Consider the following 24,755-nt stretch of genomic DNA (forward strand, 5'->3'; position numbering starts at 1 on the left):
AACATGGATTAATGATGGACAAATACACTAATTAAGCATGAAATTAACTTTTCATTAGTATTTGTAAAATAACTAACATATTTGTTTCATGATATTTATACAAACCATAGGATGAACTTATAATTAGTTAACCATTAACAAATATATGAACTACATTTTTCATTCCAAAATGAATTGGCCATAACTAACAAGTAGTTGTTAAGATGAAACATACATTAATAGAGCTGTACAGATTAACTTCTCAGTAGTTGTTAGTCAACAAATATATTAGTTCAGGCAAATTCATGGAACGTTATTGTTATTCAAATAAATCAGTAAATGAAAAGCATGGTGTGTTTGGAGTTTCTCACCAAAATTTCCATTCAATACTACTACTACTATAGCCACTACTAATCTTCATTATCATCATCGTCATCAGCACTTCCTCTATGGTGGGGGTGGTGGATGGTGGTACTGTAATGATGATGATAATAACAGTCATACAGTAATGGCATTCCCCAGCGGTCCCCACTCCACTGTGCAGAGGCTGTGTGTGTGTGTGTGTGTGTGTGTGTGTGTGTGTGTGTGTGTGTGTGTGCGTGTGCAGAGGCTGTGTGTGTGTGTGTGTGTGTGTGCAGAGGCTGTGTGTGTGCTGATGGTCATGCAGTGGGCTGTGAGTGGCTTTACGCACAGACCCTCCCACACGATCCGTACTCCAGAGAAGAGGAGCGGAAACCGCCAATTACCTGCTGGGCTGTCAGCTCTCTGTGTCACATGCCTGCCTGCGCACGTCTGCACACACACACACACACACACACGTACACATACATACACACACAGTACACACACATACACAGACACACACAAACAGAGATGCGCACACATACGCACACACAGGGGACACACACACACATACATACACATACACACACATATACACACACATACACACACGCACACATACACACATACACACACTCACACACACGCATACACACACACACACACACACACACACAGGCACAGACACATACACACACTCACACAGTACACACGCACACACACACAAGCCCACAGACATACACACTGTATGCGTGCTTGCCTGGATACACACACTCGCATACACAGACACTAGTCTACGAAACAAATGCATGCGCACAGTCACACATTAATAACACGGGAAGCCTGGAATAATCTCATGAGTGTGGAATTGAACAGGAAGTCACCTCTCCACTCGCCAGGAACTCAAACCCCTCCTCCTGTTCACTCTTCGCTGATTCAATTGTGTAATAGAATAGGACGTGACCTCCCCATTGGCCAGTAACCCAAACACTTCCTGTTTACCGATTCCTGTGGCAGCAGTACTGTATGGAAATGAGGCCCAGTCAAACACACTGGCACTGCTCCTTGTGCTGTACAGTATGGTGTCAGCAGGCTGGCTGGCTCCGTGCCCGGCTCTCTCTCCGATACGCTGATTGTTTACTGATCAGCGGCTGAATGGATTAAAGGAGCAGCAGAGGTGTCAGATTACACCTGGAATAGAGATGGCACGTACACTTACAGGTGCGCCTGTTGACCTCCGACTGTAAATTGGGATGCGCGCTTAGCTTAGCGCGTGTGGAGCAGACAGTAACACGGAGCGGTGTCAGGGGTGATCTTAGGGGCTAACGGACTCCAAAAACAGCTGGCACTCCTTCCCTCTCCAAAAGCCAGGAGCAGGGGAAACTACTCATTAACGGCCAAGGAGGGACGAGCCTCTTTCTCTGGTTGGCTGGCAGGAATCAATGTGCTCCTGTAAGCCTTTGACTAAATCGATTTTATACTTGCCATCACATCTCATCGTGAATGCCCAAATGGTGTTAAATTAACTCATAGTATACATGCTTTGTCCCTTGTGGACTGCAGACACTGTTTGAGCTGATTTAAGGCTCAAACGCAGAATGTTTTCTGTGTGGAGATGCACTATGTGCACATGAAGGGGGCCAGAATCATGGCATCCCTAACTTTCAGTTCTTGAAATTGGATATCTTTATCTAAAAATGAAATGTGAGCTTTTTATCTTATGTTCATACCATTCTAGCATTGTGGCCTTTTGTGTTGAGTCAAGTTTTTCCGGTAGTTTATGGAATAGATTTTCAGAAGTTTTTTAAAATAGTGTCAAATCTTTTGTAAAAATGCATTCTGTGAATTGCATTGCATGAGGGAAATTTCCACATTGGAAATACGTGTTTTGTGTCGCACGTCCATGTACCATCCTATGGGTTTAATATAACATACCTATACCTATAACAAGTCCTTTAAGGTGTTTGATTATTTTTACCCATAATAAATTCCAATCAAATCACGTATTGTATATGAGCTGGGTTACACTTTCGGAGCCGAACACGAACCCCACTGTGAGTGAATCCTCCGGTCTCTCCCCAGGCCTGTCGTCATGGACACGTACAGCACCTGGAGCACCTCCTGTTCTACGGAGCGGACATGAGCGCGCAGAACGCCTCGGGAAACACCGCACTGCACGTCTGCGCCCTCTACAACCAGGTAAGAGGCTGGGAAAGCGGGTTCGGTCTGAGAACCGTGCGCAAGAACCCGGAAGGTTCCTGGGTTGACTGCTGCACTAATGTTGCCATTAATCATCTGAGCAATGAGCTTCAAAATATCCAGCTGGGAAAATGGAAAATGTTTAGAATGTACACTATACAACAGTTGCTCCTAAATCTGTTCCTGGAGATCTACTGCCCTGTATGTTTTCACTTCAACACTAACAAAGCACACCTCATTCAACAGTTGGAGCTCTTGAGATTCTCATTGGTATATAATCAGGGGTGCCAATTCTGGGTTGAAATGAAAACCTACAGGTAGGTAGATCTCAAGGTACAGGGCTGGGAACCACTGCTATACAAAGAAAAAGAAAAAAGTCATCTGTTGAACAGATCGACGATGAAGGAGACTTGGGCTGTGCTCTGATGGGTGTCCTTGTAGGAAGTTTGTTAGGCCGGACTTCACGGGAGCGAGCTCTAGTGTTGCCATGGTCTTAAGGTTCCCTTGGACTTCCATCTATAAGGGAAGATGGAAAAGGTAAAGGGAAATGGACAGTGCTGTGCTCGTGCCCTTCAAGGGCAGATTGGAGAGCTGACTCATGGGAGTTGGTGGCAGAGGACCACTCCTTTGATCCGCAATTGGGGATCGGCACAGAGTTTTTGTAATGACCCTTTTCTGCTGTCAAGCTAAATTCTTGTCTCAAACCATATGAGGATCAGCGAGTAAAAATGAAGACAGGTATTGTTGTACCCCCACCTCCATGTCCCCATCATAGGTATCTGACAGACTCTCTTTTCAGAAGATTGGTACTCATGATGGGCCTGAGGTGTATAATGTGAAATGGAGTTCAGGTTTCTTATACTCTCTTCAGTGAGGGGGTGCGTGTGAACTCTTGCCTCAGCAGTAGTGGTGCTATTTCTCATTGGTGTCTGCAAAGACTGTCCTTGTTGCAGGGCTTTGATTTGGCAGCCACTATCAACTTTTAATGCTTTCTGATTCCAGAAGTGTTAACAGTTTCATGACAGTTAATTGATGGTTAATTGATTAATCACACAAAGCAAGTTCCCTTTAATTTGTCATAATTCTATTGGTATTTATGAGATGGTTTAATGGATGAGTCAGTTCAATCTAATTGATCTGACAGAATTGGTTTTGTAGCTTCTGAAACAAAATCATGCTGACAGATTGATGCTAAGGCAAAGTAAATCTCAGAGCTATGATTTTATTCTCCATTTTCCTTACCGTTGCATTGGCAGGGACTTTCACATTGACCGTGGACACCTGCTGGTGTCGGTAAGGCTAGAGAATATTGGTTTGAGCAGCTTGGCTGTCTGTGAACTGTTTCATGCCTGACTGCTCCCACACTATAAGGGCCAAATTGATGTAAGAGGGGACTGAGATTCTCACCTTATAGATACCTTATTGTCACCACAGAGAGGTTTCACTGCAGCAATTTATGGAGCTGACCTTATATTTGTCTTTTCTCTTTCCCTTGCGGTCCCCTCAATCTTATCTACCTTCCCCTCTCTCTCCCTCACTCCCCCTCTTCTCCTGTTCTTCTTTTCCCTTATTCTCTATCCTTTTTCTTTCTCTACCCCCTCCTCTTCTCTCTCTCTCTCTCTCTGTCTGTGTCTCCTCTGTTCCTGGATCCTCTCTCCCTGTCCCTCTCCCTTGTTCTCTCCCTTAAGGGAACAGCCCGTATGTTCAAGGCAGTGTCAGAGATAGAATGTCCATTCCTTTAATCCCAGGAGGAGGTTTTCTTTAGTAAAGCACAGTGACCCTTTCTCCCCCACCCCACTCCATATACACACACACACACACACACACACACACACACACACACACACACACGCACACACACACACACACACTTGTTCCACACACTTAAGCCCTAATCCCTCACCACACACAGGCTGGAACACAGTGTAGAGTTGGGTGAAGCCCCTTTAGACCTTTAGAGGGATGGGAAGATCTGCCCTGTACGGGACCTTCCTGCCCCCGCCCAGCTGCACATATCTTGGAATATGTCAGCATACTGTTTGTCACGCGCCTATGTCAGGGCTTTAGTGCCCAGGTGGAATTATGGGAAACACGAATGGTCATCTCAGCTGTAAATCATTCATTTTAAGGAATGTAATTTTTTTTTGTTGCCTTATAGCATAGTACAAGCATGGTGTAATATAGCTCATCTGAACACGCCAAAATGATCCACAGGGATAGAAATGATGTTGATTTGTCTTCTTTAGTAAAATGTAACTTGCCCTCTGAGCACAGAGGAGACCTGCAGCAGGGAGACGTTTGTGGGCGTGTGGGCCTTTCTAATGGTGTCAGCGTCCTGTCTCTTTGAGAGTGAACGGTCATTCAGTTTGAGGGTGTTCCTTATGAAATAGAGTTATTGCAATATTTAGCTTTGGAGGTCATGCAGTCAGGTTTACAAACAGCCTGGAGTCCAGAGGCAACTGACAGTGGCTGAGGGTTCAGTTGATGGAAACAACTGCTGTCACTGTAAATGTTGAAATATTTTCTGAACTTGCATTCATTAAAATTTAAGATGGTGATCTGCCCAAGTTTAATCTGCCTGCAACTGACTCAAGATCAAATCTGGGTTTTATGTGTTTCAGCACTTGAGAGCTTAATTTACATTTAGCTTATTGGCTAAAGTCAAGTTACCGTGTTTGCAAGAAAATTGGCTGCTGATTGAAAGGCCTACAGTAAAAACCTGCAGACATTGCACAACAAAGTGAGGTCCCTGAGTTAGGGCAATATTTGTTATTATATGAGTTAGGGGAATGAATAATTATTATTATGTACATTATCATTTAAAAAGGTAAAGCCATTATATGCGTAGCAGCATATGGCTGAACTAGCCGGAGGCACTCTAATTAAATAAGAATCGGTGTGGAACATATGTTGGCCTCAACAGCCGGTGTTTTATGCAGGAGAGAAAAGTTGATGCTGACACCCTCTGTTTCACCTTCCTAGAGTATGTTGCCAGGACTGGTGGAATCAGTTTAGGGATAAGTAAGTATGTTAGGTAGCAAATGTAGGCAAATTAGAAACTGAGTGATTGAGTAAATTAGAGAGCAAATAAATAAGGAAAGTGAAGGAGTGTTATTAATGATTAAAGATTGTAGTGAGTGAGTTAATTAGTGAATAAAATAGTGAGTGAGTTAATTGGTGAATAAAATAGTGAATGAGTTAATAAGTGAATAAAATAGTGAGTGAGTTAATTCGTGAATAACATAGTAGTGAGAGTTGATGTTGATGTAAATTAGCATCATAGACAATGAATATGTGAAAATGGCAGTGACTGAAGGAACGTGATTAAGTAGACATGGTCGTGTTGTAAATGATGTTGTGAGTGGGTGAGTGAGTCAATGAGAGTGAATACAGTAAATAAATGAATAACTCAACACTGCAGTGAGTGTGGTTGTAAAAATTGGGCCATAATTGAGAGTGAGTCAGTGAGTCAGTCAGTCAGTCTAAACTGTAGGTTCATTCTACAGACCCACTGCTCTCTCACTGTAAAAGAGGATGTTTGTTGGTGAATGAGGCTGTAAGTTTATACTGCAGACCCACAGCTCAGTGTGAAAGAGGATGTTTGTTGGTAAGGCTGTAAGTTTACACTACAAACCCATGGCTCAGAAGCAGCTCCGTAGCAGATGGGAGCTCTGTGGCTAAGTTGTGCTGGGCCTCTCTGTCCCTCGACACCTTCAGAAACACAGATGGCCAGTCTCGAGACAGCCAGGGAGAGTCGTTCCCTCCGTCCTCTCCTCTCCTCCTCTCCCTCCTTCCTCCCCTCCCCTCCTCCCTCCTTCCTCTCCTCCTTCAACACAAAGCGAAGCTCCTTTTCAGGAGGACACTGTCTTCGTACTTCAAAGCTGTAAAATTGATTGGTGTTGTGTTGTGATCGCACACAGACACCTGTAACAACAGTCAGGCGTTTCGGTTAAAGCACTTGATCTCTTCCCACCGCGGGAAAACAAACCTTTTTCCGCAAGAGACGGAGCTGTTTCCCAAAGAGTTTACCGCTCGGCTAACTCTCCTCCGAGTGATGGAACGGGGAGGCGGCGATCCGTGAGAAACCGGCCGGTTTTCAAAAGCGTCCTGTGCGATCGGTAAGAGTTTCCGATTCAGCGGCGTCGCGGGCGAAGCTCCGGAGGGGGCGGGCGTGCGGCGGATGGAGAGGACGCGTATCGGAAGAGTTCCCGGGGGAGGCACGGATCACCCTGCGCTCCCGCAGAGATTCCCGGGGAACGGTATGGATCCCGCGTCCCGGCTCGATGGCGCTCGGAGAAGAAAGCCCGGAGCTGGTCGATTGAAAGGATGCTGTCGGAGAGAGTGGTGACAGCAGCCTAATTCAGGGGGTGGGCATGGTAATTACAGCGGGGGGGGGAGTCAGTCGTTGCTTTAGCAGAAGCGATCCGTGTCGAACGAGGGCCGGTGTTGTGCCAGCAGCCCCGCGCATCGATCAGGGAACTGTCACGCCAACCACCGGACACGGACGGATCGATACTGACAGCACGCTGGGCCGGGCTAGGAACCGGGGCACGTGGGAAACTGGAGGTTTTCAGACTGGATCGGCTGGCTGACAGAGGACACAGTAGATATGGAGGGTCAGATCCCGCAATAAAAATGACGGGCGGTATACATTTTGACAGCCTTCTGATTGGTCCTCCCGCTGAGTCGCCGTCGCTCCCGGTCACGTTGGAGACGATACTGGGAGCCGAGAATCGGCCTGACCCAAAACTGAGACGCATCTCTCCCCCTCTCGCTGCCAGATGGCAGGAATGTGATCGCCCTCCGCAGATTCACTTCCTCCACAGTGAGGAGGCCACTGTGTGTAAAATAAACCCCATTACACGTGTTCAGGAAGTGGATTCCAGCGCCTGTAATTGGTCCCCTGGCAGCGGGGTTTAATTGGACAGGACTTTCTCCCTCCGGAGTCGGGGACTCTCTGTTATGCAAATGCCACACTGTATTTGATGGGGAAGTGAGTGTGAATAATGCATGGAGACAGCTGGTTGACGAATCTGACAGACTAACACACTGACTCCCACAATGCAATGGTAGAAAGCTTCTCAAGCCAAATTACTGTAAACCTGCCGACCAATGCAAATACTAGAAATCTGCCAATCAAATGGCAGTAAATCTGGCAATCATATCAAGACCAGCTAAAACTTAAAATAAATATATAATAATAGTAATAATAATAATAATAATTATTATTATTGTTCGTAGTAGTAGTAGTAGATCAGACCCTACACATCTGCCAGACCTTTGTTCGGCCACCACAGGATGCCTGGTGCCTCCCCCTCTCCGCACTTCCACCTCCTTGTTAACTACAACTGAGAAGGTAATCTGTACAGCTCTGTTAATGTTTCTGAATCATTACATTACATTACAGGCATTTAGCAGACACTCTTATCCAGAAGCGACATCCAATGAATTAATTAATCTTAACAGCTAAATTAGTTATTGCCAATTCATAGTGGAATGAAAGAGTCAGTTAATGTATTTGTTAATGGTTAACTAATTATGAGTCATGTTTTGCTAATGTATAAAGAATCATGTAACAAATACGTTAGCTAGTTGTTAACAAATGCATTCATGTATTAAAAGTTAATTTGATGCTTAATTAATGTATTTTTCCATTATTAATTAATATTAACAACTACATTAGTTAATGTCAGTTCATAAACCTTATTGTAAACTGTGACCCAGAATTGTACTGTGAGATCAGTTTGCTGCTCTCTCTCCACTCTGAATGGAGTTAGTACACAAAAGCTTCCATCTTCTGCATGTGTTTCTCATGCCAGTCCCAGTGGAACCTCCACACTGGCATTATTGGTTCCTGTCCACTGACAGTGGATTAGCTGGGCTCAATGTCTACCAAAGGGAGAAAGTGTAATCTTGATTATGAACATTTTTAATTTTGTGCTCTAAGCACAGCAGATATTTTGATATTGTTATTATCTCCTTGTGTCTCTTTTCTTAATGTTTTTTTTAAAATGGAAATCTGGCTTATTTTATGATGTGCTCAGTGGGCAATTATCGGATTGTAATAAACATACAGTATGTTCCACAGTCGCTTTTCGACAGAAAAGTGTGAAATATAACGCTCACCGTATTAACCTCTGGGACCTGTACCCTGTACCTCTGTTACACTATACAGGCTGTACGGTAAGCCTGAAATATTGCAGTAAGTGATCTTTCTGATTCTTCACTGATCCTTATCGTTATACGTGACCACAAGGGGGCACTGTTTGCATTCTTTGTAGCTCAATGAACAGGACCTGGAGCAAGCTTTGCCGCTGTGCTATTTTGTAGTTGATGGTGTTTAGAACTCACACGCAGCAGTGTACTGTGACTTTCACCGTACAGTATATTGTACAATATAGTTTTGTGTAATTTCATCATTCATCATTCATTTTTTATGTGAAATGATTTCATGTACAGTAGTAACCAGTTCAAAACTGTACACTATATAGTTTTATGTCATTTCCCAGCATCTGTATGTGAACGGGGATGCAGAAAGTCATAAATTCAGTTTACCACGAGCTTCAGGTTATGAGGAATTTCACCAACTGAACTATTTTCTCTGCTGATATTATCAGGGAACAAAGGTCGCCCTCTTAACATAGCCACCATATCACCCGCCTTGAAATCCAAGTTCATGGTTTCTCAAAAAAACATTTTCAGTCAACTGAAAAATATCATTCTGAATCTTGAAAAACCAATTAAATTTTGCCCTGACAGAAAGAATGAGTGTCAGATGATATACAGAGATGCTGATGACATACAATAAAATGTTTCATTATTTGCATATTTTCACATAATTAGTATTGTTTCCTTGTGCTTCAGCAGAAACTTTTAAATTATCATATTACCCAGCATGCATTTTTAGTATAAAAATACTGTGCTTTCTGTTGTTTTCTGTGCATATAATCAGAACAGTTTAATATTTTGTACATTTTAACTTAACATTTAAGAGAATGAACTGATGAACTGCAGTGTGCGGTTATATGACCACAACATTAATTTAATATCACATTAATTTAATATCAACTTTGTACAACAATATTGTATAGTTTATTATTTGTTCTCTGCTAATGCACGTTGAAACAAACACACATTTTTGGGTAATGTGAGTTTCTGTTGGCAGCTAACTTTGACTCTCATACCAAAAATGTTCCATGCCAGTAGTGGATAATTTTTTCTGGGTGTTTATAAGCCTTTTCAAATGCTTTCAAAGAAAGAAAAAAACTGCTTCAAGTCTAGTGCTTCAAGAAACAAAAGTGGAGTATTGAATAATTTCATTTCCACAGTGTATTCTCCACAGCCATGTCCGAAAGAATGAAAGTTAAGCTGCCACATTGGCAACTCATTTTGAAAGTAGAGCCAAAGATCCTGCAGAGTGAACTTTTCAAAGATAAATTAACCATTTCACTTGCGTCATTTCGGTACTTGGCGGCCATCACATCGCCCGATTAAGCCCGGAGTCACTGCCAGTTCGTCTGCGTTTCTCCATAACTAATGGTCCACTACGCGTGGCATTTCTAGCTCTATCCACTTAATGTGCCACCTCAAGTGCCACCTCGAACCACTGGTTTACCGCCAGCAAAAAATAATGAATTACATGCCATTAACAGTGCTTGAATATTTCATGTTTTGACTTAGACATTAACTAAGGGGGAAGCTATTCTCAGTAATCATTAATGTGTGGCCACCAGCCATTTTGCTGCAGAATGTTCACTACACATTATTTGTGTTGTGTAAAGAGGGATTATTAGACTAATTGTAATGGAGATGATTAGTCGGCCTGAGTGGGACTTCCATCAGGACATCAGGGAATTCCTTAGTCTTTGTTTTAAATGTCAATACCCTTAATGACCAATGTTATTCAGATAACTGCTTCACTGTGGAAATAATTGTCAGGTTATTGACATTATGTATGTAAATAGCATGCAATAATGATATTTGCATGCCAGTAAAATTGACACGTCACATCACATTTAATTGCCATTATTTCAAATAAGTGGAACTGACAAGCTATGCAAGTTAGTGCTTGTTAAGATCACTGGCTGTTTACCACTACTCATAATATCTTCTCAGTTACTACAGTAATTATACAGAAACTCTAAAAGGTAGCCTAGCCTTAGTGGCAGCTAGATATATAGGTATAGTAATGCTAGATTTCTCAGTTACTGTAGCTAATTAATGATCGCTACTGCATAGCTAGCGTAATTCTACACTGCTGTGACTTAGATTTTGCAGTAAAGGAATTCCTCTCTGCCTCTCTTCCAGGATAGCTGTGCCCGGGTTCTTTTGTTTCGAGGGGCGAACAAGGAAATAAAGAACTACAACAACCAAACGGCATTCCAGGTAAGAAGCACTTTCTCCTCTGTACTTTGAATTCTGGGTAATTTCACACTCGTGATCATCACGGGTGTGGCGGCTTTGGCGTCCCTGGTGGATCATTTTTTACTGAAACGCAATACCTGACCCTTCAAGTTGACATTATCAAAAATAGATAGGATTTCTGAATATATAAGGCTGGTAAATAGAGGTGCTACTCCTATGTCTAATAAGAACTCTGATTGGCTTTAGTACAGCGAGTTGCAGCTAACCCAACATTCACGAGCTGCAACAAATCACCTGACTTGTGCAGTTTTATCTTGCTTGGAAGGTGTGTGAGTCACCGACTAAAACAGTAGATCAAAAGTTTATAGGAGGATGAAGCAATTTGCCATAAATTAATGAATTGCGTTTCAATCGGAGGTGTTGAATGGCGTCATTTTTATTCCCCAGAAGGTAGTAATAAGCTCTGAAGCTGAAGCTGTCCTGGGCACAAGAGAGAATCCAACAATAATTTTGGTTATGTTACCAATTTTTTCAGCTTTACAAAGCTACCAAAACCACATATTCCATGTGTGCTTCATAAGCTGGGAAGATTGGTCTCTTACATGAAAACACATGTAATAAACCTGTTGTTACTCTGCAATATATGCAAAATTAGCGTTTCCCCCCTGTGAACAGACACTACGGTAAAAGCAGACATTTGTACAGATATTACTGTATGGATCAGTGTTTAGGTCTAGGCTTGAGTTGCCTGTCTTTGTTGGTTTTGGGTTAAAAGTAGTAGCAGTGTTAAATGTAGGGGAAGTGTAATGTCAGGTGTTATTGTATGAATCACATGCATATCCTTTTTAGTGTTTACATACTCCACACGTTGTCACATTATTGCACCATATACAGCAGTGTTGCAGCAAGCACATACTGCACAATTTTGTATTTCATAAACAGCTATTTCAATATTACTTCAACTGTTGTCTATTACAAACAGATATGTTATTACCATGTAATGCCCTGCTATAACACTTGGGTCCCATTGGCCACATTGCAGAATTAAGAATAGTGTATCCATGACCTTGCTGTTTAGAAAACAAATAAATACGTGCCATTCATTTGTATGCAAGCCTCTTTTGTCACCTTTTTCACCCTTTAATTAGTGTATTGCTGTTTTATTCATTATTTATGAAAACTGAAAGTGTGGCTTTTATTTTAAATGCTTGACTTGAATTGCAACACATCCTATGATCCCCAGAGAGACTGGCAGTATAATTCACAATGTACATTCAAAGAGCCCTTGACTCTTGATTTGCGTTTCTCACCAGAATGCTAAAAGTTAATTAATTAATTTCTTACTTAGGAGATCCTTTTAGCCAAAGTGACATACAATTGATTAGCCTAAGCAGGGGACAATGCCCTCTGGAGCAATGCAGGATTAAGGGCTTGCTCAAGGGCCCAACAGATCTCATCATGGCTACACCAGGGCTTGAACCTGCAACCTTCCGGGTCACAGTCATGCCCCTGAAGTTCTGGGTTATGTGCCAATGCAGAACTGCTGCTGGGATTTGTTTTTAGGAAAAACTGAAGAGGATGGATGCTTCACGTCCATTCAGCCTCTCTGGGCTGTTTAACGCTCACAGAGTAGGCTGGAGAGATAGTATGTGGCTGGCAGTGACATTTAATTAGTGTTCAATAAAGCATAGTGATGTGCCTCAGGGGAGGTACATTTATGCAGTTTTATTTTTCATGCAGCACAGTTGTGATTGGCTTGGGCCTGCCTCCAGAAGGGTGCAGGTTTCTATCCCAGTGGGGGCACACCTGCCTTCAGGTGTCCAACTATATTAATCTGGACAATTTCTGAAGCAAAAATGTCAGTCACTCCAAATGGCGGAATCTGCCCAAGAAGAAACATTTTTTTACGTTTGTTTAACCAAGGAAACCCCATTAAGATAAAAATCTCTTCCACAAGGGGGAATTGACATAAAGCCCAAAGTTGCAGTTGCAATAGATTTACATTTACATGAATGGTATTTGGCAGACACTCCTATCCAGAGTGACATACAATTGATTAGACTAAGCAGGAGACAATTCTCCCCTGGAGCAATGCTGGGTTAAGGGCCTTGCTCAAAGGCCCAACGGCTGTGCGGATGTTATTGTGGCTACACCGGGATTCAAACCACCGATCTTGTGGGTCCCAGTCATGTACCTTAACCACTACGCTACAGGTTGCCGTTGACAGTTTACCCTCGCAGGATGGGTAGCTGACATGATGTCTAAGCATGGCCATGAACACAAGGCAGGCCACCTGGCTTGGTCCAAACTGGAGAATCAGTACTACTGTGTAGCTGTGTGGTTACTCCGTGTCAGATACAGTAACACCGACTGACAGTGGTCATTACTGATCACGCTGCTAACAGAGTGCTGGTGTTAGCCCCAATCTCTCGGTCCCTCACTCCCCTCTGTGCGAATTGAGGAGGTCAGAGTTGAATCTTTGCCAAGATGCATTTTCTGTGAAACTGCAGGGGCCATGTAGTTGGCAAGCCTGGCGTGTGTTGTCTGATCATTGTTATATTTATTGGAGGGTTTGTTGTGTACGAGTTATAGAAATTTTTGGAAGCTATATGGAGCCATTATTCAGTTGTCCTCAGATTTAATAATTTATTTTCTTCATGCAGGCTTGCTTTGCACTTTCTGGCAGTGTTTGTGAGTTGACCTCTGCATGAAATTGACGTTGACACAGACTTCTAGGGCGAAGCAAAGTTAATTTGATTTTACATGAGGGTGGGGGAGCTTGACATCGCAGAGTAACTGACCAAACATGGAATTCATCCAACAGCTGGTATAATCAGCTTTTTAATGAAGAAAAGCCAGTGTGTGGAAATGAATTGACCCTCTTGCTCAGGGACTTAGCTTGTAAAGTGATTTATACTGAGGAACCCCGTGCAGTTGCCCGTATGTGACTGTTGGGCTCGAGATATTTCTTCAGGATGCTTAAACATATTTATTTTTTGGTCTCTTCTTTTGGCCTTCTATGGAAATTTGTTAGAGTTTTTTGCAGGTCATGTGATCTGGCACACAGACAAACAGTAGGTCAAATATGTAATTGTTTTGGATTTAAATATCTTCTGCACTTTACTAAGCTTGTCTGGTGTATTGGAAATCATGAAATGCTCTTCAAAAAATGCCAGGTGCTCCAGGCAAGATCAAACGGGCACAGAAAAATATTTGAATCCAAAACAATCCAAATCCAAATTATGTATTTGACCCAGGTCTGCTGGCTGATGAGTGTAATTGGCTAGAGGTCTGAGTTCAGCCCAAAAGAAGGATTATACAGTCCTTGGAGCAGCCTGTGTGGCCCAAATAACCAGCTGAACAGTCCATGTTCAACACCAACGCAGCAACTGTGGTTTTCATTACCGCTGTTAAAGAGAGGCATGCACAAAAATAGGAACAAAGCCATCCAGATAAATCACAACACAGCTGTCCTTTTGTAAGTGAGCCTATCCCAGCCGTACAGTGTCTTGAGAGTACTACAGAAAGGACATGTTTGTTTTAGCTTTTCCTTTGAGGTATGGCTTTTGTGGTCTAATTAAGTTCCTTAACTATACCCACATCAAACTATAAATGCTCCCTACTCCCTCTCCACACACACACACACACACACACACACACACAAGACCAGGAGAAGCTGCCGTTGTCAGTGCATTAGAAGGACAGCCATTCCGACTGGACGTTATTTATAGTTACTGAAAGGAGATGTTTGAGTCTCCCTGTGGGGAAGGTGAATGAGTGAGAAGTAGACAGAAAGTGGCGGCTTGGTTTGGGTTAGGGGACATCTAACAAGCCTTCTCAGCCGGGATTGATTATTTAATCAATGGTATTGTTTAGCATTTAACATGTCCTCCTTGCATACGTGTACGGCGTTCTGTGGACGATCGGTTCATGTGATTCTCTCTCAGCCTGAAGTGAATATTTAATTTAACTGAATTCCTTTGAGTCTGGCAAACACAATTCAGTCTAAATACAACTTAAAGAAAGGAAATAAGCCGCTAAGCAATGATTTTTGCGCTCCTTAACCTTTTTGTGAACATAATATGTTAATATTATTCACTTATTAAGATTACCCTAGTTATTTTTCTTTATCATTTCTTATTCAGTTTAGCTGAGTGTGCTTCTGGCTATCTTTATTATATATTTTTTAAAGCTCTGAAAGGATTAAGCCAAAGATTCATGGGTGGCAAAGCAGCATGTCAAAGCGGCGTAGTGTTATTGTACAGATTTCATACTCCATGCCTTTCCAAATACCTCTGTGCTGTCGGATATACCTCCTGCAGTATGTTTGTGTGAGACTGACAGAACATTTCAGTGGCTTGGATGCATAGAGGAGCTTAAATCAAGCCTGCCAGGTTGAGGTATGCTGGAAACATAGGAAGTACAGTGAAATTCATGTGGAGCCACTGCAAGGAACCCACTAGTTTATATTCGGCTGCCATTGACAAGCTGCCATTTTAGTATGCTGATGAATTATGAAGAACAGCTTCCTGTAAATATTCTGCTGGTGAGTCCCACCTCACCTCACTGTAAGTTGAACAGGGATAAGAGCTTCTTGGTTTTCTGCATGACAGTCCGTGACATCTCTTACAAATGACCAGCGTACACGTACACTTCCCTATCACATGCTTATGGTATTATGATACATTCTATACACTGTATGGTCATCTAGTATGTATTAAGTATTATAGTCTTCGTATTCTGGATGTCCATGGCAGTTAGAAACCTTCAAACTTAATTGTGCAGCTCATTCATGAATACCATCATGGAAAATGGAAGGAGGTTGTGGATGGGGTGCTGTGCAGTTTTAATGAGCAGTCTGTAACTTTTCTCCTTCTCTTTTCCTTGTTGTTTATACAGGTGGCTATTATTGCTGGGAATTTTGATCTGGCGGAAATCATAAAGATTCACAAAGCATCAGACGTTGGTAAGAGACGCGCGTTCATCTGTGTACATGTACTGGGGGGAGGTGGACCATGTGGCTGGGCTGGAAATATTATATTAGACATTAACATTCTTGCTTTAGAGCCGAATAAAAACGGTTTTAGTCGTAGCCAGTTTTCCAAGAGGGCTTTGGAACCTTTCAAATGTGTAATGCTCGCTGGCAAAATGTCCTTGTGTCACAGAGAGTGGCTTTTTCCTTTTTTTTCCAAACCGGAATAATAGTATTTTATGACACTTGAGATTATGACACGCGGAGCGCACTATTGTGTAGAGATATGAATCTGGCAATGTCTCTACAGTAGTCAGTGTTTGGTCAAACAGATCTACCGGCGTGTATAAATACACACTCACAGATTGCAGGTGTCATCTCAGCGAGCAAGAAAAAAAAACCCTTCCGAGTTAACGGTGCTTTGAGAAGCGAAAGGCCCGGGCGTCTTCCGTTCTCATAACGCATTGCGGCCGGTGAGTGAAATGGGGCGCGATGGCGGCGTGGTGACGGATCGCCCCTGTCAGAGCGGAGCCGGACCAGGGCCATCTCTGCGCCTGTCTGACTCCAGCCATCCCGTCACCCCTTCCCTCCGGGAGGGGCAGCTCATCTTTTCTGATTTCAGCAAAACGGCGGGTCACAGAGCCGTCGAAGGCTGACAAAAGCCTTCCCTCTGCATCTGATCGTCCGCTAGATTACGCCGCCTCATCACCGCGCCCCTTTCCCAACGGTTCAGCCTTATTAACACCGCACCGAGATGTTTTCACTCTCGCCATCACTGTCTAATTCATCACGCAGGTGCTGCCCATATGACTAGCAGTTCCCATCCCCCCAAAATGCGAGAGAATATGGTTTTTAAAAAAATGAGCATGTGGTTGCACTGAGATTTTTTTATTATTATTATTTTTTTTTTTAGGTTGGACTGAGATTTTAATTATGATCCTGTTCGAGGATACACAGAAATGGCTGTGATAAACAGCCATCTCTGATAGGTGTTGTTGATGCTCCTGGATTCTGATGAGAACAGAATTGTGGGATATGCTGTGGGTGAAGGCCCTATACCATCCAGCATGACAACCTTACTATGTCTGCATGACTAATGGTTGTAGATTCCAGAGCGCTATGTTCATAGCAATTTGGAACATACAAGTTTGAGTTCCGGCGGCACGGATGGTGCAGTGGGTAGCACTGCCGCCTCACAGCAAGGAGATCCTGGGTTCGCATCCCTGTTGGCCGGGGCCTCTCTGTGTGGAGTTTGCATGTTCTCCCCGTGTCTTGCGTGTATTCCCACAGTCCAAAGACATGCAGGTTAGGCTGATTGGAGAGTCTAAATTGCCCGTAGGTATGAGTGTGTGAGTGAATGGTGTGTGTGCCCTGCGATGGACTGGCGCTCTGTCCAGGGTGTCCTGCCTTTCGCCCAATGTATGCTGGGATAGGCTCTAGCCCCCCTGCGACCCTGTTCAGGATAAGCGGGTTAGGATAATGAATGAATGAATGAATGAAGTTTGAGTTCCTAGATAAATACCAAAATCCATGTACTGTTGGCCTGGGCTGCCCAAGCCTGTTCCTGTTCCAACCTGAACAAAGCATCCAACAGCTATGGATCTTGGTGACCTACAATTTAGTACAACTGGGTGTGCTAAATTAGGATGGGAATCTATAGGATGGTAGATCTCCAGGAAGAGGTTTTGGCAATGCTGATATAGACCTACTGCTTAGAAATGTAGCAGTTATAATGTCATTACTTCTGTTTTTACGAAATGACTGTTTTTTCTGAGACCAGACTAATTAACTGCCAAAATAATGCTCTGCTCAAGGTAGTGTGTGCAAAATTAGATCTTGTTTTAAAAATCAGGTCTGCCCTGCAAAAACGAATATTTGGTTTCTCAAATTAAAAAAGTGTTGTCTACTAAACGTATTCCAGTAAATGTAAGTAAAAGTATTCAGACTGGAAGGCAAACACAGTTTCATTCAAATTGTTTCAGTGTTCCATTCAGCATTTTCTATTAATTGCTCATATCCTGTAAAATAACCCTTGGCCTAAAACCTTGACAAAATTAAATTGCATGTACAAACTTTTCATCTAACACTGGAACCTGATCCTTGTACAGATGCATTGTCAGGTCAAGGAAAACTGAAACCTTAAGCTTGCTCAAGACTTATTTTCTCTTCTTGAAAATTCAAGAACACTTTGATCTTTGTGGAATTGTGCTGCTACAGCAATTAATTAACAAGGCATTCCTACATGCAGCCGCATATTAATCAACAGCCCATTTACTAATATCAAGTAACCATCATCAATGTATATTTATTCATATTGCAATAATATGTACATTATGTATTCCATCTATTCAGCAAATAACATCCCAGCATGCAGAGCAACATACATAGAAATGTTGCCTATAATTATGCCTAACATGGCTAATACACACAACACCTGGGCGTGTGTTTGCTCATCCATTAAGCAAATAACATCCCAGCATGCAAAAGTGCATGAATAAAAATGTTGCACGGACCTAGCTGCGTGTAATTATGGCTAATACAGGGCTGCAGGAGGAGACCTCAGTGCCTTTGAACGAGAGGAGCCTCCAGGGAGTTATTTTCAGGTCTCTGAATTACCGGTTTCAGCCTCGTAAGCAACTTGACATTGGCGGTGCCATGTCTTGGGAACAGCCTGTATCTTGTGTATGGACAGCTGCAATGAGGAGTGTGGCTGTGCAGTAATTTAATTCAATCCAGTACAGTAGGAGATTTCTACTCCATTACTGCAAAATCGGAAATGTCAGCCAGCCTGGTGTCCCGTTATCTTTCAGCAGCATCAGTGAAACTTGAGCATCTGACATTTTGAGGGTTCCACTTGTCAGAGTGTGACATTTTAACACCTGACCTCAGAACTCAGTTTCAGCAATACTGCCCTCTTCTCTGCCACAGGCTGACAAATACAGTCTGACTGAAGCGTTCGGGCCGAGAGGGCCCGAAGAACACACAGTTCTGTGGGATTGTAGGAGGTTGAGTTATAGTTATTCAGAACGGTACAGATGTACGGCTATTGCAATCCTATTGATGTAATGCTAAGTTTTATGACATTAAATACTATTGCAAATACTTATATACGTATGGAATGTGTTACATGGTCGGAGTAGTCATCTGTCACCGAGCAGAAAAGCGCACCGATCACACCAAGAAGCCGACACTGTTGTCTCCCACAGTGAAGGGTTTTTGGCAGTTCAGTTCTGTAATGACCTGGGGGCACTTTCCTGGGTTGGCTGAAGTATGGCACACTCATCACATTACAAGACAAGGTCAATGCTAATCGCTGTGTAATGATTCTGAGCGATGGCCTTCATCCCAAATTGCAGCATTTCTTACCTGCTGAGAGAGATGTCTGCCATGATAAAAATGACTCTATCCTCATTCAGTCACCCAGTGGTTTAATGGCCACCACAGCATTTCATGGCCATGTTATTCATTTCAGTTCAATTCAGTGTGTTTAGTACCTTTTACAGAGATGCTGGCACAAAGACGCTTTACAGGAAACTGCAGACAAATCGAGCAAAAGACCAGACCTCAAAAAGCAAGCAACTGAGGTAAAAAAAGGAAAGAAAAATACTCAGTGGCAAGAAAAAACTCTCCAATGGGACGAAATAGCCCAGCTATATGTAGCGTAAGGATTTTTGGCCACCTTGTTTAGCCAGTACCTAGTACCTGTATCATCTCTATCACCTCTATATACTACTATTGCTAAATCTTCTGCTGCTAGAATCTTCTATCGGCACTACCACAGTTGTATTGCTGTATTACTGCTGCTCGTCTTCCCTACAACTCCTACTACTGCTGTTAAAAATACCACCGCTATATCATCAGTACCGCCGCTCTTAATACCACAGCTTATTTTTTACCCATCAAAACTACTCCCACTGTTACTATTATTACAGAGACTGTGACATCCACTGCTTAAATTTTTAGCAGCCAACACTAGCATTACTGTCACGAGAACACTGAGGCTGTTTCTTTGCTGCTTGCACCGGTTACACAGCGAACCTCAGAGATACAGACTGACCTGCCAATCAAATGCGGAGTGACTAGACACTAATGTGTCTGATCCTACTGCATCATCCCTTCAGTTAGACACGCCAGACTTCCTCTCCGCTCGCTAAGAACAGGGAGAAGAGCTCCACCTAGTGGCGAAAGCCGTGCATCACCCTCTGACTGAGTCTCTTTTCCCGGCGGTTTTCATTCATACCCTTTTGGGATTAAACGATCTGACAGATCTTGTTTTTGAAGTGTGGGAATATGAAATAGAGTGTGCACTTCCTAATCTGAGAGACCTTTTCCCCCCTGTCATCGCAGCTTGCGGAAAAGGTTGAGGTTAACTTTCAGCGGCGACTTCTGACATTTCACACAAAGCTTGTTATGACATTTTTATTCTTTTATTTCCAGTTGGCTACTTGAGCTGTGAAAACAGCCTCATGTATTCGCCTGGAAAAAGCCTTTCAAGCACCAAGTTATTCTGCCACTTCAGCGCCACCTTGTAATTCTTCTTCTGACCTTTGACCTGGTTGCTTATGGCAACCCATATATTTGGGTGAACTCTAACCTTTTAATCTCTCAACCCCAGTGCCGCTTGCAGTTCTGTTGCTTCTGTGTGAAAATGAACACTCCTGTAGGTGTGTATGTAACACATTGTGTCCATTCTTCTCTACATTTGCCAAGAAAATATTTTTTATTAAAACGACATACTGTTTTTGCTTTCAATTTCCAAGAGTGGGTGTAATTCCTAAATCCATTCTTTCAAACCAGGACCAGGAGGTGTGGAAGGCCCATAGTGACAGCCAGGGTATAGCCACAGGCTCATTTTATACCAGTGTTTCTTAAACTATGCTTGGGGACCCAAAATGGGTCATGGGAGTGTATTAATAACCCATTATGGACCAAGGCACCCTATAGAAAACTCATAGAAAGGCTGAGGAATCACATTGCATTTCAACTGTCTTGAAAAACGCTCATATGTCAACGTCATATGGCAATATGGCATATGGCATACTGCTACGCTGGCGTCGCATCTGTCTGTTAAGGGAGATGTAATGTGCAGGTCGCCTCGGGTCCATAAGGGGTTTAAAATGGGTCCTGGAATGAATCTGTTGTCCTTTTGCTACGCTAGTCTCTTTGGCGGGCCCTGAACGGTACTACATTTCTCAGTTGGGTGCCAATATTAAAAGGTTTAAAGTGACCGAACCCTGCTCCGGCCCGGGACCGACGCCCCCCGTGTCCCTGTGTTCCCGTCGCAGTGCCTTTCCGGGAGACCCCCTCCTACACCAACCGTCGGCGGGTGATGGGCAGCGGCACCCTGACGTCTCCCCGCTCGCTGCTCCGCTCGGCCAGCGACAACAACCTCAACGCGGAGGGCCGCGCCCACTCGCACTCCCCCGTGCCCTCCCTGCGCAGCCTGCCCCAGCTGGCCGGCCAGCCCCCCGGGGAGGGAGCCGACAGCAGCCTCCAGAGCACCGGCAGCTCCCGCAGCTCCCACTCCCGCTCGCCGTCGCTGCACCGCGTCCAGGAGGAGGCCGACAAGCTCAGCCTGAGGAGGCACGCCCGCGGGAGGCTCAGGTGGGGAACCGAATATATAACGTACTGTAACGTAGCATAACTTTGAGTTGCGTAGCATAGCATTACATAGCGTAACATAGCGTGACATAGCACAACATGACGTACTGTAGCATGACATAACATAGCATAGCACAGCATGGCGTAGCATGGCATAGGCTAACATAGCATACCATGGCATAGCATAGTATATTGTAGCATAGCGTAGCACAGCGCCGCATAGGATAACATAGCATAGCATAAAATAACATAGCATAGCATTACACAGTACAGCATAACATAGCATAACATAGCATAGCATAGGATAACACAGGACAGCATAACATAGCACAGCATAACGTAGCATAACATAGCATAACATTGCATAGCATAATAATGATGATTATAGGCCATTTAGCCCAGCAATTCTCACATTTTCCTACCTCTAAAGTGTACCTAATGCTTAGTTTGCTTGGCCTACTCTCTCCGAGCCTCCTCCTCATCTCCTCCTCCCTTTCTCCCACTGTCGTTCCCTTCCTTTCACCCATCAAGTCTTTCTCACGCTCTGCTTCTTTCTCATTAGTCTTGCAGTCCTCTGCTCTTTGCTCTTTCAGTCTGTTATTCACCGTTTTACCCCTTTTAATCTTTGTCTTCCTCTGTGTCTTCCACTCCTAGTCTAGACTGTTTCAACCACTGCTTTTCCCACGTCAGGTCTAGTCTCCATTAATTGCTACTTTCTGCGTTTAGTCATTATTATCATCCTCTGTTTTCCATTCTAGTTTGGTGCTAAGTTGTCAACCTTGTTTTTCTCTGCCTAATTTCACCCCTTTCTCTGTCTTCATTACTAGTCTCTCCGCTTTTTTGCCTGTTGAATTGGAACCAGTCTTTTTTATGTGTTATTGTCTAATGTAATCAGAAACTGGTGGATGTGTACCGAATACTTAGTAGGGTTTCTTGGCTGCTGAAAGTGACATAATATGAAAGTGCCTCCGTATATTGCTATGATCGCTGGAGACACGCAAAACACAATACTGTTTTGCCTATACTGGGAAAAGTTATTTTTATTTGTTATATTTACATTCTAGTTAAACTACTATGTTCCAGCTTGTTAGCGAACTAGCATAACAGCATAATATTATTTAGCCAAGTAGGCCAGCTAGTAACTTGTGAGTGAGTCACTCAAGTGTTAATTCATTCAATTAAGTACACCTCATCCGGTATGCCACGGCGCACCGTTGTGGAAAAGTAAATGGAAGATTTGCTACTCGAGCAGTGAGTGGGTGTGAAGCTGAATGTGAGGAACAGAGAGAACCTGAAGTTTCAGACTAGAGTATGAGGTTCATCTTCTTTTCCTGATTTATAACTGACACCGTGTCCCCCATGAGGTCTGAAGGAGCGGCATGTACTGGATGTAGTGTCTGTCTGGGCAGGACTGGGTAGGGACTGGGAGTTGTACGAGGCAAAGCTGTTGAGTTGGCTCCTCTCCTTCTGCGTCAGTATTGCTGCTGCTGCTGTTCCAGGATCAGGGGCCAAGAGCTCTGACCCCCAAAAAGAGCCACCGCCCTCTCTCTCTCGCTGCTTACCACCCTCTGTGCTCAGTAAACCAAATAGACATTATATAGGCACATTTTTGTCTGTGAGTGAGAGACTAATTCTCACTAAATCGTTCAGTAAAACTGTAAGTGTGCAATACCATACGCAATAAGACACAACATAACATAGCATAGTATAACATAACAGCATAACATAACATAACAGAAGGAGTATGTGTAGTCTGCGAATGACAGAATAATTTTCACTAAATCATTCATCAATAATGTAAGTGTGCGATGCATCTCTGCGAAGAGGTGAAATTTCCTACCTCTGTCTCAGAGTGGTTTTTAATCACAGCCTACGCCTCAAATTCACAGCTGCCTGCGATTCACTTTGGCGTTCAGCATGAGGAATTATGGCAGGAGTATACAGCTACACTGTACCGCTGATGAACCACTATGTGCAGTTAAAAACTGTCAAAGTGTCATGGAGGCAATGCTACATCACCATGTCATTAAAAGCAGACTGTGTCGGTGGCCAATGATTGGCTGCTGTATTGGCCGTAGTGGGAGGAGCCTGTACTATAGGCCCACATCCACAGGGTCAAGGGCGGTGATATTGTGCTGAATGAGAGGGTGATAAGAACCCAGAGAGCATAAGGGCCAGATGGACATTGTTAATAATGATCTGGGTCCAAAAATCTGTGCTGGCAAAATATGCCATTATAAAACTAGGCTCCTCTGCCATAGGTGGAGTGCTCATCACAGCAAATAGTGTGTATTGGAATGTTAGTTTTCCTCTATACAGTATTTGTTTTTGTAAACGTTAAACAAAGTGTAAATATGTAAATTAGCTCTTATCAGGGGGTGCCTCAAGGGGACATCCTCGAGCCAAATGAAGAAAAAAGATTTGGGATTTGTCGCCTCACGCTTTAACTTTAGGTCAGTGCTTCAGAGGTTGTTTATCTAGCCCGTCACTAAAAATAAGCGCTTCCTGGGCTGTGTAATTTTAGCGTTGTTCGCTGTGTTTAAAACATGCTGTTTGGAGCTGGAGGGCGTCGTCGCAGGTGCAGCGTTCAGCTGCCAAAACGCATCGACATCTCTCCCCCCCCGACGGCTACGGCTCCTGAAAAGCCGCCATTTCATTATCCCATCGCACCCTGCATACATTTCAAACCCCTATCCGTTCTTAAGGAAGATACATCCTGGAGGTTTTACTGACGAGCGGGGCTTCTAAGCCTGCAGATATGATGAGGTGCCATGGCAGGATTTAGCATTTGACATAATTTCGCCCAGCGGGGGTTCGGAGCAGGGCTTTCAGCGCGGGAGAACGTGCATCCGCTCTGCAGTGGCTTTGCATTATGCATGCTCTGCATTATGAGTAGCGGCTGATTGTTTTCAGTATTACTCAAGGAAAGTATTAACATTTTAAAAGGACTGAATACCGAAAGAGGCTTAATTGATTTGATTTTTCAGTGATGCCTCTCAAGTCCAATCTCCTCTGACAAGACGCAGCAAGGCATCATGGGATGCCGAACGAGATAAAATTCCACTGAATGCCATTCTGCCTGATGATGCTGTGATTAAATTATTTAAAATTCCACCCCAGAGACACATCAGAGAATGAAGGAATGCCTTTGTCTTGTACCATTCCCCCATCTACTCTGGGTCCAGTAGTACTACCAAGGTAATTACATAATGAATTATTAATGATTTATGTAAACACTACAGTGTGTTTACAGAGATTCTGAGGTTGCTGCTCGGTAGTCCGATGAATCATAGTGCAG

General features: G+C 43.4%; 1 protein-coding gene across 1 annotated transcript in view; it reads left to right on the plus strand.

Annotated features, from left to right (window-relative positions):
- The window catches only part of shank3a (SH3 and multiple ankyrin repeat domains 3a), a 262,588-nt gene that overhangs the window by 112,419 nt on the left and 125,414 nt on the right, over window positions 1–24,755 (plus strand). The window contains exons 8-11 of the mRNA XM_061251833.1: window positions 2,404–2,520; window positions 10,828–10,905; window positions 15,784–15,850; window positions 21,142–21,460. Coding sequence (XP_061107817.1) covers window positions 2,404–2,520; window positions 10,828–10,905; window positions 15,784–15,850; window positions 21,142–21,460 — 581 coding nt within the window. The remainder of the gene's footprint in view (window positions 1–2,403; window positions 2,521–10,827; window positions 10,906–15,783; window positions 15,851–21,141; window positions 21,461–24,755) is intronic.

This window comes from Conger conger, chromosome 8 (genome assembly GCF_963514075.1).
Source record: "Conger conger chromosome 8, fConCon1.1, whole genome shotgun sequence".
Lineage (NCBI taxonomy): Eukaryota > Metazoa > Chordata > Actinopteri > Anguilliformes > Congridae > Conger > Conger conger.